Source organism: Hyla sarda, chromosome 4, assembly GCF_029499605.1.
Source record: "Hyla sarda isolate aHylSar1 chromosome 4, aHylSar1.hap1, whole genome shotgun sequence".
Classification (NCBI taxonomy): Eukaryota; Metazoa; Chordata; class Amphibia; order Anura; family Hylidae; genus Hyla; species Hyla sarda.
In genome coordinates, this window is record NC_079192.1 from 196,891,145 (window position 1) to 196,904,562 (window position 13,418).

General features: G+C 46.0%; 1 protein-coding gene across 1 annotated transcript in view; it reads left to right on the forward strand.

Annotated features, from left to right (window-relative positions):
• The first annotated feature begins 6,380 nt into the window (after positions 1-6,380).
• LOC130367429 (testis-specific gene 13 protein-like) overlaps positions 6,381-13,418 on the forward strand; it is a 40,073-nt gene continuing 33,035 nt past the window's right edge. Inside the window, exons 1-2 of the mRNA XM_056569848.1 lie at positions 6,381-6,796; positions 7,253-7,431. Coding sequence (XP_056425823.1) covers positions 6,758-6,796; positions 7,253-7,431 — 218 coding nt within the window. The 5' untranslated portion in view covers positions 6,381-6,757. The remainder of the gene's footprint in view (positions 6,797-7,252; positions 7,432-13,418) is intronic.

The following is a 13,418-nucleotide window of genomic DNA, read 5'->3' on the forward strand; positions in this document are numbered from 1 at the left end:
CCGGCCTCTCTGCTCTGGTGCACGTGTCCCTGTCCCATAGGGCGTGTGCGCCTGAGCTCTAAAATTTAAAGGGCTAGTACACCCATTAATTAAGTAAACACCTGTGACTCACTTAATAAATTTCTCCACCTCCCACTCTTCCCTGCCGGATCTTTGTTGCCCTAGTGCCTGAGAGAAAGCGTTCCTGTGTATATCCTTGCCGTGTATCATATCCTTTGCTCAGTGACCTGACCTTGCTCCTTTGCCGCCTGCCTACTGACCACTTGCTACGTTCCTGACTACGCAACTGTGCTGCCAGCCCTGACCTTCTGCTATCCTGACCACGAGTTGCCGTATCCTACCTGTGCCTCGAATTCCTCAGCAACCTGTGTGGTCGAGCTGTGCCAGGGGTAGCGACCTGGGTGCCGCCTGCCGCAGCAAGTCCATCCCGCTTTGTGGCGGGCTCTGGTGAAAACCAGCTGCACCTTAGACTCTGCTCCCTGGTACTGTCCATGTCATCTGCCAGACAGGTCCAGCAGATCCACATCCACCGGTGTTCCTGTCTGCTGAAACGTGAGTGTTACACCTACTGATCCCTTCCTACTATCTCCCAGACCCATCCCAGCTTAATCTGCTATCTCTATGGGATTGAGACATATAGTAGTTATATACCTTCCCAGAGGCTGTGTTTACACATATGCCCTCATTTACTATTGCAAACCCGACATGTTTTGTCGGGTTATGCGCCAGATTCTGTCGCATTGTGCCAGAAATTCTGTCTGCGCCTGATTTTGTGCCAGAATTTATGCTAGAATTGAAAAAACCCTGACTAACTCTCCATTTTGCTAAGAAAACCCAAAAATTGGGTGTGGCCTGTGAAAAGGGGCGTGTTCCCGACATTTTCACAAAAACCCAACATATTTACTAAGGTTTCCACATAAAATGTGATGGATTTGAGCTGAGGAAAACCCTACAGATCAGAGCATGTGTAAAAAAAAAAAAGCAAAGTGTAGGGAAAGTGGAAAATGTAGGGAAACCTTAGTAAATACCATGGAAAATAAATTGTAGGGAATTAAAACCCACAAAGAAACCTTCACTCCACTCTTAGTAAATGAGGGCCATTGTGTTACTTGCTGCTTTTGCTTTTCTGGGATTTTCCCCAAATCATGGCAAAAAGTTAGAATTATGACTTACCAAAAATTCAGTTTTCATGAGTCCATCATGACAGCACCACCTTGGGATTGTCCCCTGCAGCTCTAATAGAATCAGGAAACACAGAGAGGTTAAAAGGGCCCCTCACCATCAACCCCTCAGTGGTTTTAAACAAGCAAGAGCATATATATGAATACACTATAATAGTTGTCCACATAGAAGGGCAAGAATTAATGGGGGGCTGTCATGATGCACTCATGAAAATTGAATTATCAGTAAGTCATAATTCTAACTTTTCACTTCACCATCATGACAGCACCACCTTGAGACATACCAGATAAATGGTGAATTCGGAAGGGACCACAGCCTGTAACACCTTCCAGCCAATTGAGAGGTCCTGGGAAGAAGTCACATTTAATTTGTAGTGGTTGAAGAAAGTGTGAGGAGAAGACAATGTAGCCACTCTATGAATCTGTTCTAATGAAGCCGAAGCGTTTTCAGCCCAGGAGATAGCTAGAGCCTGCGTAGAACGAGCTCTTAATTCGTCTGGAACCTGATTGCCAGAGGATTTGTAGGCCTCCTCAGTAGCATGGATTGCTTCCACCTTATTGAGGTGGAATCTTTTTTACTTTTCTATAAAGTGTTTATAACTCTCATAGAAAGTCCCTTTTTCATTAAGATGCTCCTCCCAAGAGCCAAGTTGTCAGCTGGAGATTTTTTAGATCCTTTTAACACAGAGACCCCTGGGTAAGAAGATTTTCTTCTTGAGGAAGGAGAATTGGATCTGTTAGAGATAGATGTTTTAGGAGACCGAACCAACCTCTTTTGGGCCACTTCGGGGCTATGAAAATAATTCAGACCTTCTCCAGCCGAATTTTCTGAAGTGTCTTTAATATAAGAGGAAGGGGAGGAAATGCATAAGCCAGACTGAAATTCCACTCTTACGGGAGAACATCTACTGCTTCTGGGTTTTCTCTTGGGTTGAGAGAAAAGAAAACATTGAACTTTCTGGTTCTGTCTGTTGGCAAACAGACAGAAAATATGGGGTTCTCCCCACCTTTTTACTAAAGACTGGAATGCCTGAGGATTCAGTTCTCATTCTCCTGTATCTATCTGGTGATGACTTAGGAAGTCCACTTCTAGATTGTCCACCCCTCTCAGATAAACTGCTGAGAAAGAAGTAACATTTTTTTCTGCCCACTGGAGAATTTTGGCTGACAACATTTTCAGGAGATTGTACCTTGTCCCCCCCCCCCCCGATGATTGGTAAATGCCACAGTCGCAACGTTGAGTATATTTTAAAGTGTTGTTTTCTTACCATATGTTTCAAAGCTCTTAATGCCATTAAAACGACTTTCAATTTTCGATAGTTGTAGATAAGATCCCGAGTTTTCTGGAATCAAGAACCCTGAAGTTGGAGATATTCGACTTGAGGACCCCATTAACCACCATCTTAGGGAGTATCTCATCTGATGGGAGATCACCATTTTCTTCTCGAGAGAGAACTGAGATCAATCCCAAGTTAAGATTTGATATTAAAGGGGCCCGGTGTGACTTTAACCCCACTGAACTGTCATTGACCCCAGAATTGACATAGCCTCTCTCATGGAGGACGATTTCCTCTGGTATAGGTGTTTTACTTTTTGCTGAAGAGAGGCAAGTTTGTCAAAGGGAAAATAAGTCCACTGGTTTTCCAAATTCAAGATCATGCCAAGAAATGTTTTCTTTCTTTCTGGGATAAGATCTGACTTTTGAAAGTTTATGATCCAACCTAAATCTTGGAGGCATTGAATAGTCAGCTGAACATGAAATAGAAGAAATTCCTGTGATTGAGCAATTAGGAGTAGGTTGTCCGAAGAAAGGGATTATCATAATTGCTTTCAATCTTAGATATGCCACTACTTCTACCATAAGCTTTGGAATATCCTCAGTCCCTACAATATTTACTAAGGTAGAGCCCTTAATTGAAAATGAAGGGTTGTATTGTTGTGAAGAATTGCAAACCTTAGGTATTTGTGATGAAAGGGATATATGGGTAGATGGAAGTAAGCATCTTTTAGGTCGATGATATACATCCATGCATTCTCTGGAATGAGGAGAATCGCTGACTTTAGGGTCTCCATCTCCAGATTTGTTCAGGTTCTTTAGATTTATAATGGTTCTGAATGAAACATTTGGTTTTTGCACTAAAAAAAGATGAGAATAGTGATCTAGACCCGGCGCTAACTGGGGAACTGGAACAATGGCCCCTAAGGTCAGGAGAACTTTTATACCTGACAAAAGATGCTCGTTAAATTTTTCTAATCCTAGATCTGTAAAACAAAATATTGGAGGAGAAAGGGGGGCGAACTCTATTCTGTACCCGGAACTTATAGTATTTAGAATAAATTAGTTCTTTTTGATTGATGCCATTGGCGACAGAGCCTCCCTCCCACAGCAAGACAGTCATTGCTTGTTATTGGCAGGGTTGGGATTAAGGAGGAAATCTCTGCATTTACCTCCTTTAGGGGTAACTTCCCCTACCACTCTTGCAATCTCCCTTTGTACTGTTTGTTTTTATTGAAGGAACAAAAATTACGATTTTGTTTAGGTTTTTTTCTGTTCTGGAAACCATTTTTTCTTGTCTGCCGCTTGTTCAAGGATTTTTATCAAGAACGGGATAAAAGACTAGATTGTCTTAAAAGGGGATGGCACATAATTTATTTTTTGAGGTGGAATCACCCTGCCAGCTTTTAAGCCATAGGGAATGCCTTACAGACTTGGAAATTGCAGCTGATTTTGCGGCCATTCTAACCGATTCTGCGGAAGCATCAACCAAAAAGGCAGTTGCTAATTTTAACATAGGGATGAAAGATGTAAATTTCTCACTAGGAGTTTTGTTTAGAAGATCATTTTCTAATTTTACCAACCAAACAAAGAGAGACCTAGCAACTGTGGCAGTCACAATATTAGGGTTAATGAGGGCAAAAGATGCGTGCTAAGATTTTTTTTTAACAGCCTGTCCATTTTACGGTCCATTGGATCTTTAAGTTGGGATACATCCTTAAAAGGTAAGGCAGTTTTCTTCACAACCTTGGAGATTTGGATATCAATTTTAGGAATTTCACTCCACAGACTAACATCTTGAGTGTCAAAGGGTAAACGAGAGCGGAATTCCTTATAATCTGCAATCATTTTTCCGGATCCTGCCATTCATCAGTAATAAGATTTTTAATACTCTCATGAACAGAAAAAAAAAATTTTTATGAGGTTTGAGCCCAGCAAACATTCTGTCCTGGATAGAGGTAGTTTCTGGAGTACCTGCGCTAAGTAAAATATTAGAGTTCTCAATAATTCTGGCTCTGCGCTTTTCAACAGAAGGCTCAACTGCAGAGACAGAAGGGGGAGATGGATCCAAAAGTGGAGGGGGATCCACAATGACAGGTCTAGGAATCAGAGCAACGACCGCAGACTGAACTTGTTGGTCAATAATAGAGCGCAACTCATCCATAAAAGATGGCGACTCTTGCTGAACTATTTTGCCAGTGCAGGGTTTGCACAAGAGTTTGATGTGACCTTCCAGCAAGGCTCCTGCACAGACACCACATTTTTTTTCTTTTGAATTCCTTAAAAGCATCTTTAACAGTATACTTAGAAGAATCCTTGGACTTCTTAAGGGTCTCCTTGCCTCCCTAAACAGAGAGAAAGATACCCATTGGAACCAACATAACATAACCATTATAAGTAAGTGAACCCCAGGGGACAGATACTCACAGGGCATACTGATGCTGAACACTCCAGATGAGTAGAGTAGAAAGCTGCAGAGACATCAATGGTGACACAATGAGGGATGTAAGAAAGGAAATAAGTTTTTTTTATACTCACCGGATTTCAAATTTGGCGCCCCTCTATCCAAAATGAATTTGGCAGCGTTCTGAGGGATGGCGTTATCTTGGGGGAGGGACTTCCGGGGCTGACAGCCAATCCCAGGGCACGTACGCACATGTGACATTACATGCATGCTCACTAACCAAGAACAAGCCACTCAGCGGAGGACCAAGGTCAGCCAAAACCCAATACCCCACCGCATTAATTCCCAGACTGCCACGGCAGGGTTATGGAGGTATGTGGAGGTATGTGGAGGTGGTTCCACCAGGGAGACACAACCCAATGCAACCCAAGGGAGGAGGGAGATCCGCAGTGACTCAATAATTCTGGCTCTGCGCTTTTCAACAGAAGGCTCAACTGCAGAGACAGAAGGGGGAGATGGATCCAAAAGTGGAGGGGGATCCACAATGACAGGTCTAGGATTCAGAGCAACGACCGCAGACTGAACTTGTTGGTCAATAATAGAGCGCAACTCATCCATAAAAGATGGCGACTCTTGCTGAACTATTTTGTCAGTGCAGGGTTTGCACAAGAGTTTGATGTGACCTTCCAGCAAGGCTCCTGCACACACCACATTTTTTTTTTCTTTTGAATTCTTTAAAAGCATCTTTAACAGTATACTTAGAAGAATCCTTGGACTTCTTAAGGGTCTCCTTGCCTCCCTAAACAGAGAGAAAGATACCCATTGGAACCAACATAACATAACCATTATAAGTAAGTGAACCCCAGGGGACAGATACTCACAGGGCATACTGATGCTGAACACTCCAGATGAGTAGAGTAGAAAGCTGCAGAGACATCAATGGTGACACAATGAGGGATGTAAGAAAGGAAATAAGTTTTTTTATACTCACCGGATTTCAAATTTGGCGCCCCTCTATCCAAAATGAATTTGGCAGCGTTCTGAGGGATGGCATTATCTTGGGGGAGGGACTTCCGGGGCTGACAGCCAATCCCAGGGCACGTACGCACATGTGACATTACATGCATGCTCACTAACCAAGAACAAGCCACCCAGCGGAGGACCAAGGTCAGCCAAAACCCAATACCCCACCGCATTAATTCCCAGACTGCCGCGGCAGGGTTATGGAGGTATGTGGAGGTATGTGGAGGTGGTTCCACCAGGGAGACACGACCCAATGCGGCCCAAGGGAGGAGGGAGATCCGCAGTGACTGACCTCCGCCACCTGGCAGGAAACAAGCCCAACCAGACCTGAGCCATGCCAGTCCAAGGATAGAGGTAGCACTTCTCCATGCTTGCTCCCATAGGAACAGAAAACTCTGAGGGGTTAATGGGGAGGGGCCTTTTTTACCTCTCTGTGTTTCCTGTTCCTATTAGAGCTGCAGGGGACAATTTCAAGGTGGTGCTGTCATGATGGTGAAGTGAAAATGAACATTGTACAGCAATAAAGCAAAATATGTTCAAAACATAGAAATATGTTGAAAATTTTGGAAATGCATAAAAAAAAAATCATTGTGTTAACACAGCCTAAAGATGTCAAATCTTCATACAACACCTCACTTGTGATAATAGGTCAAATCAATTTCGTCTCATGGAAATATTTCTCTAAAAAAAACACCACTGAACTGACTCCAATCCACTTATAAGTCTAATGAGTTCTCCTGGGTGATCTCCAGCACTAGTAGCCTGATGAGATGACCAGATGCAATAATCAAACACCCCAGCTAAAGCCAAAGGACTCATAGGAAATGTAAGCTGCATTATAGAACCCACATCATTGTGCATTTGCTCATCAAAATGGAGCCTATCCCATGCATGCCAAATCAGCAAGAAGAGGTGAGCAAAAGGCACACAAAACGATAAACAGAATCTGTGTAGTACACATTTAAGCTCAATTATCACAGTTATTAGGCATAATATCTTGATTCCATTAAACCTATTGTTCAGAGGAATCAAGATAATGGGGGAGATTTATCAAAACTTGTCCAGAGGAAAAGTTGCCCAGTTGCCCTTAGCAACCAATCAGCTCGCTTCTTTCATTTTAAACAAGGCCTCTTCAAAATGAAAGATGTAATCTGATTGGTTGCTATGGGCAACTGGGCAACTTTTCCTCTGGACAGGTTTTGATAAATATCCCCCATTAATTTACCTAATAACTGTCCTTGCTTCCTTTTGTTAGGGGTGATTCCTAAAAAAAAGGAGCAAGGACAAATGTTCCCACCATGGATACATTAGGTTGAGTATTTGCCGTTAATGCCTTTTAATAAAGTTTATATGCCTATTTTGACCTAGGACACCTTTTTGAACTTGGAAAAGATGGATTTCTCATCCAATTTTGATAATATGGTGGAAAAAGAACAGGAAACACTTGGTACCCCTACTAAAGATGCAGAAGGTACAGTTCTAAGTAGAAGAGATGAAGTATTTGAAGAGGGAACTGACCTAGAACCCCATGTTTTGCTTTTACAAAAGTAAGTTTAAATAGACACTCTGAATAAAAATAATTTTTGCTATTGCACTCCTTATGGTAAATAAAAAAATCTTTCTAATGTACTTTGTTTAAAAAAAAGTTTTCTATGTTTTATTTGTGTTTAAAAAAAACTGCCACTAGGACATAGGGAGAAATGTATAATTGATGTGCGTAACAATTTTAATATTTTTGCACAAAGCAAAGTTGCACCAAATATTGTGACTTTTTAGTTAATTTATAGAAGTTTTGGTGCATTTTAGAAAAAGAAGATGGAGCATGGTGTAAAAGGGGCTTGGTCATGTTCAGTACAGTACAAGTCCCCGCACATTAGATGTGCAGTACAGTTCCCCCACATTAGGTGTGCAGTACAGTTCCCCCACATTAGGTGTGCAGTACAGTTCACCCACATTAGGTGTGCAGTACAGTTCACCCACATTAGGTGTGCAATACAGTTCTCCCACATTAGGTGCAGTATTGTTCTCCCACATTAGGTGCAGTACAGTTCCCCCACATTAGGTGCAGTATAGCTCCCCCACATTAGGTGCAGTATAGTCCCCCACATTAGGTGCAGTATAGTCCCCCACATTAGGTGCAGTATAGTTCCCCACAGACATACAGCCTTCAGCCATATCCAGTGTATGACTGGAGGCTGTATGCCTGTTTATTGCCCCACTTCAGTGTTCTGACCACTGCTCTGGGGTCTCGATCTACTGCTATGGCCGGGGACCGCTGCGATTGGTCCTCAGCCGGCTTCAGGGAGGCTCGGCAGTGCAGCACAGCCGAGCTTAATAAACTGTCAGCGCCCGGCGGAGCTGTGACAGTTTATTCTCATCAGGTACATGTACGTGGTGTTGCGGGAAGTTGTCCCTAATCACCACGTACATGTACCTGATTTTGCGGGAAGGGGTTAAAGGGGTACTCCACTGGAAAAATTTTTTTAAATCAACTGGTGCCAGAACGTTAAACAGATTTGTAATTTGCTTCTATTAAAAAATCTTAATCCTTACAGAACTTATCAGCTGCTGTATGATCCACAGGAAGATCTTTTCTTTTTTAATTTCATTTCTGCCTTACCACAGCTCTCTGCTGACACCTCTTTCCATTTTATGAACTGTCCAGAGAAGGAGCAAATCCTTATAGCAAACCTATCCTGCTCTGTACAGTTCCTGACATGGACAGAGGTGTCAGCAGAGAGCACTGTGGTCAGACAGAAAGGAAATTCAAGAAGAAAAGAACTTCCTATGGATTGTTACGCCGAGCGCTCCGGGTCCCCGCTCCTCCCCGGAGCGCTCGCTTCACTCCCTCCGCTGCAGCGCTCCGGTCACGTCCTCTGACCCGGGGCGCTGCGATCCCGCTGCCAGCCGGGATGCGATTCGCGATGCGGGTAGCGCCCGCTCGCGATGCGCACCCCGGCTCCCCTACCTGACTCGCTCCCCGTCTGTTCTGTCCCGGCGCGCGCGGCCCCGCTCCCTAGGGCGCGCGCGCGCCGGGTCTCTGCGATTTAAAGGGCCACTGCGCCGCTGATTGGCGCAGTGGTTCCAATTAGGGTTTTCACCTGTGCACTTCCCTATATTACCTCACTTCCCTTGCACTCCCTTGCCGGATCTTGTTGCCTTAGTGCCAGTGAAAGCGTTCCTTGTGTGTTCCTTGCCTGTGTTTCCAGACCTTCTGCCGTTGCCCCTGACTACGATCCTTGCTGCCTGCCCCGACCTTCTGCTACGTCCGACCTTGCTTCTGCCTACTCCCTTGTACCGCGCCTATCTTCAGCAGCCAGAGAGGTGAGCCGTTGCTAGTGGATACGACCTGGTCACTACCGCCGCAGCAAGACCATCCCGCTTTGCGGCGGGCTCTGGTGAAAACCAGTAGTGGCTTAGAACCGGTCCACTAGCACGGTCCACGCCAATCCCTCTCTGGCACAGAGGGTCCACTACCTGCCAGCCGGCATCGTGACAGTAGATCCGGCCATGGATCCCGCTGAAGTTCCTCTGCCAGTTGTCGCTGACCTCACCACGGTGGTCGCCCAGCAGTCACAACAGATAGCGCAACAAGGCCAACAGCTGTCTCAACTGACCGTTATGCTACAACAGTTGCTACCACAGCTTCAGCAGTCATCTCCTCCGCCAGCTCCTGCACCTCCTCCGCAGCGAGTGGCCGCTCCTGGGATACGCTTATCCTTGCCGGATAAATTTGATGGGGACTCTAAGTTTTGCCGTGGCTTTCTTTCCCAATGTTCCCTGCATCTGGAGATGATGTCGGACCTGTTTCCCACTGAAAGGTCTAAGGTGGCTTTCGTAGTCAGTCTTCTGTCCGGAAAAGCCCTGTCATGGGCCACACCGCTCTGGGACCGCAATGACCCCGTCACTGCCTCTGTACACTCCTTCTTCTCGGAAATCCGAAGTGTCTTTGAGGAACCTGCCCGAGCCTCTTCTGCTGAGACTGCCCTGTTGAACCTGGTCCAGGGTAATTCTTCCGTTGGCGAGTATGCCGTACAATTCCGTACACTTGCTTCAGAATTGTCCTGGAATAATGAGGCCCTCTGCGCGACCTTCAAAAAAGGCCTATCCAGCAACATTAAAGATGTTCTGGCCGCACGAGAAATTCCTGCTAATCTACATGAACTTATTCACCTAGCCACTCGCATTGACATGCGTTTTTCTGAAAGGCGTCAGGAACTCCGCCAAGATATGGACTCTGTTCGCACGAGGCGTTTCGTCTCCTCGGCTCCTCTCTCCTCTGGTCCCCTGCAATCTGTTCCTGTGCCTCCCGCCGTGGAGGCTATGCAGGTCGACCGGTCTCGCCTGACACCTCAAGAGAGGACACGACGCCGTATGGAGAACCTCTGCCTGTACTGTGCTAGTACCGAACACTTCCTGAGGGATTGTCCTATCCGTCCTCCCCGCCTGGAAAGACGTACGCTGACTCCGCACAAAGGTGAGACAGTCCTTGATGTCTACTCTGCTTCTCCACGTCTTACTGTGCCTGTGCGGATGTCTGCCTCTGCCTTCTCCTTCTCTACAGTGGCCTTCTTGGACTCTGGATCTGCAGGAAATTTTATTTTGGCCTCTCTCGTCAACAGGTTCAACATCCCGGTGACCAGTCTCGCCAGACCCCTCTACATCAATTGTGTAAATAATGAAAGATTGGACTGTACCATACGTTTCCGCACGGAGCCCCTTCTTATGAGCATCGGATCTCATCATGAGAGGATTGAACTTTTGGTCCTCCCCAATTGCACCTCGGAGATTCTCCTTGGACTTCCCTGGCTTCAACTTCATTCCCCAACCCTGGATTGGTCCACTGGGGAGATCAAGAGTTGGGGGTCCTCTTGTTCCAAGAACTGTCTAAAACCGGTTCCCAGTAACCCTTGCCGTAACTCTGTGGTTCCTCCAGTAACCGGTCTCCCTAAGGCCTATATGGACTTCGCGGATGTTTTCTGCAAAAAACAAGCTGAGACTCTACCTCCTCACAGGCCTTATGATTGCCCTATCGACCTCCTCCCGGGTACTACTCCACCCCGGGGCAGAATTTATCCTCTCTCTGCCCCAGAGACTCTTGCCATGTCCGAATACGTCCAGGAGAATCTAAAAAAGGGCTTTATCCGTAAATCCTCCTCTCCTGCCGGAGCCAGATTTTTCTTTGTGTCCAAAAAAGATGGCTCCCTACGTCCTTGCATTGACTACCGCGGTCTTAATAAAATCACGGTTAAGAACCGCTACCCCTTACCCCTCATCTCTGAACTCTTTGATCGCCTCCAAGGTGCCCACATCTTCACTAAATTGGACTTAAGAGGCGCCTATAACCTCATCCGCATCAGAGAGGGGGACGAGTGGAAAACGGCATTTAACACCAGAGATGGACACTTTGAGTATCTGGTCATGCCCTTTGGACTGTGCAATGCCCCTGCCGTCTTCCAAGACTTTGTCAATGAAATTTTTCGTGATCTGTTATACTCCTGTGTTGTTGTATATCTGGACGATATCCTAATTTTTTCTGCCAATCTAGAAGAACACCGCCAGCATGTCCGTATGGTTCTTCAGAGACTTCGTGACAACCAACTCTATGCCAAAATTGAGAAATGTCTGTTTGAATGCCAATCTCTTCCTTTTCTAGGATATTTGGTCTCTGGCCAGGGACTACAGATGGATCCAGACAAACTCTCTGCCGTCTTAGATTGGCCACGCCCCTCCGGACTCCGTGCTATCCAACGCTTTTTGGGGTTCGCCAATTATTACAGGCAATTTATTCCACATTTTTCTACCATTGTGGCTCCTATCGTGGCTTTAACCAAAAAAAATGCTGATCCCAAGTCCTGGCCTCCTCAAGCAGAAGACTCCTTTAAACGACTCAAGTCTGCCTTTTCTTCGGCTCCCGTGCTCTCCAGACCTGACCCTTCCAAACCCTTCCTATTGGAGGTTGATGCCTCCTCAGTGGGAGCTGGAGCTGTTCTTCTACAAAAAAATTCTTCCGGGCATGCTGTCACTTGTGGTTTTTTCTCTAGGACCTTCTCTCCAGCGGAGAGGAACTACTCCATCGGGGATCGAGAGCTTCTAGCCATTAAATTAGCACTTGAGGAATGGAGGCATCTGCTGGAGGGATCAAGATTTCCTGTTATTATCTACACCGACCACAAGAACCTCTCCTACCTCCAGTCTGCCCAACGGCTGAATCCTCGCCAGGCCCGGTGGTCTCTGTTCTTTGCCCGATTTAATTTTGAGATTCACTTTCGTCCTGCCGATAAGAACATTAGGGCCGATGCTCTCTCTCGTTCCTCGGATGCCTCAGAAGTTGATCTCCCTCCGCAACACATCATTCCACCTGACTGCCTGATCTCCACTTCTCCTGCCTCCATCAGGCAGACTCCTCCAGGAAAGACCTTTGTTTCTCCACGCCAACGCCTCGGAATCCTCAAATGGGGTCACTCCTCCCATCTCGCAGGTCATGCGGGCATCAAGAAATCTGTGCAACTCATCTCCCGCTTCTATTGGTGGCCGACTCTGGAGACGGATGTTGGGGACTTTGTGCGAGCCTGCACTATCTGTGCCCGGGATAAGACTCCTCGCCAGAAGCCCGCTGGTTTTCTTCATCCTCTGCCTGTCCCCGAACAGCCTTGGTCTCTGATTGGTATGGATTTTATTACTGATTTACCCCCTTCCCGTGGCAACACCGTTATTTGGGTGGTCGTTGATCGATTCTCCAAAATGGCACATTTCATCCCTCTTCCTGGTCTTCCTTCTGCGCCTCAGTTGGCTAAACAATTTTTTGTACACATTTTTCGTCTTCACGGGTTGCCTACGCAGATTGTCTCGGATAGAGGGGTCCAATTCGTGTCTAAATTCTGGAGGGCTCTCTGTAAACAACTCAAGATTAAATTAAATTTTTCCTCTGCATATCATCCCCAGTCCAATGGACAAGTAGAAAGAATTAACCAGATCCTGGGTGATTATTTGCGACATTTTGTTTCCTCCCGCCAGGATGACTGGGCAGATCTCCTTCCATGGGCCGAATTCTCGTATAACTTCAGGGTCTCTGAATCTTCCTCCAAATCCCCATTTTTCGTGGTGTACGGCCGTCACCCTCTTCCCCCCCTCCCTACCCCCTTGCCCTCTGGTCTGCCCGCTGTGGATGAAATTTCTCGTGACCTTTCCATTATATGGAGAGAGACCCAAAATTCTCTCTTACAGGCTTCTTCACGCATGAAGAGGTTCGCGGATAAGAAAAGAAGAGCTCCCCCCGTTTTTTCCCCTGGAGACAAGGTATGGCTCTCCGCTAAATATGTCCGCTTCCGTGTCCCTAGCTACAAGTTGGGACCACGCTATCTTGGTCCTTTCAAAATTTTGTGTCAAATTAATCCTGTCTCTTATAAACTTCTTCTTCCTCCTTCTCTTCGTATCCCTAATGCCTTTCACGTCTCTCTTCTCAAACCACTCATCCTCAACCGTTTTTCTCCCAAATCTGTTCCTCCCACTCCTGTTTCCGGCTCCTCGGACG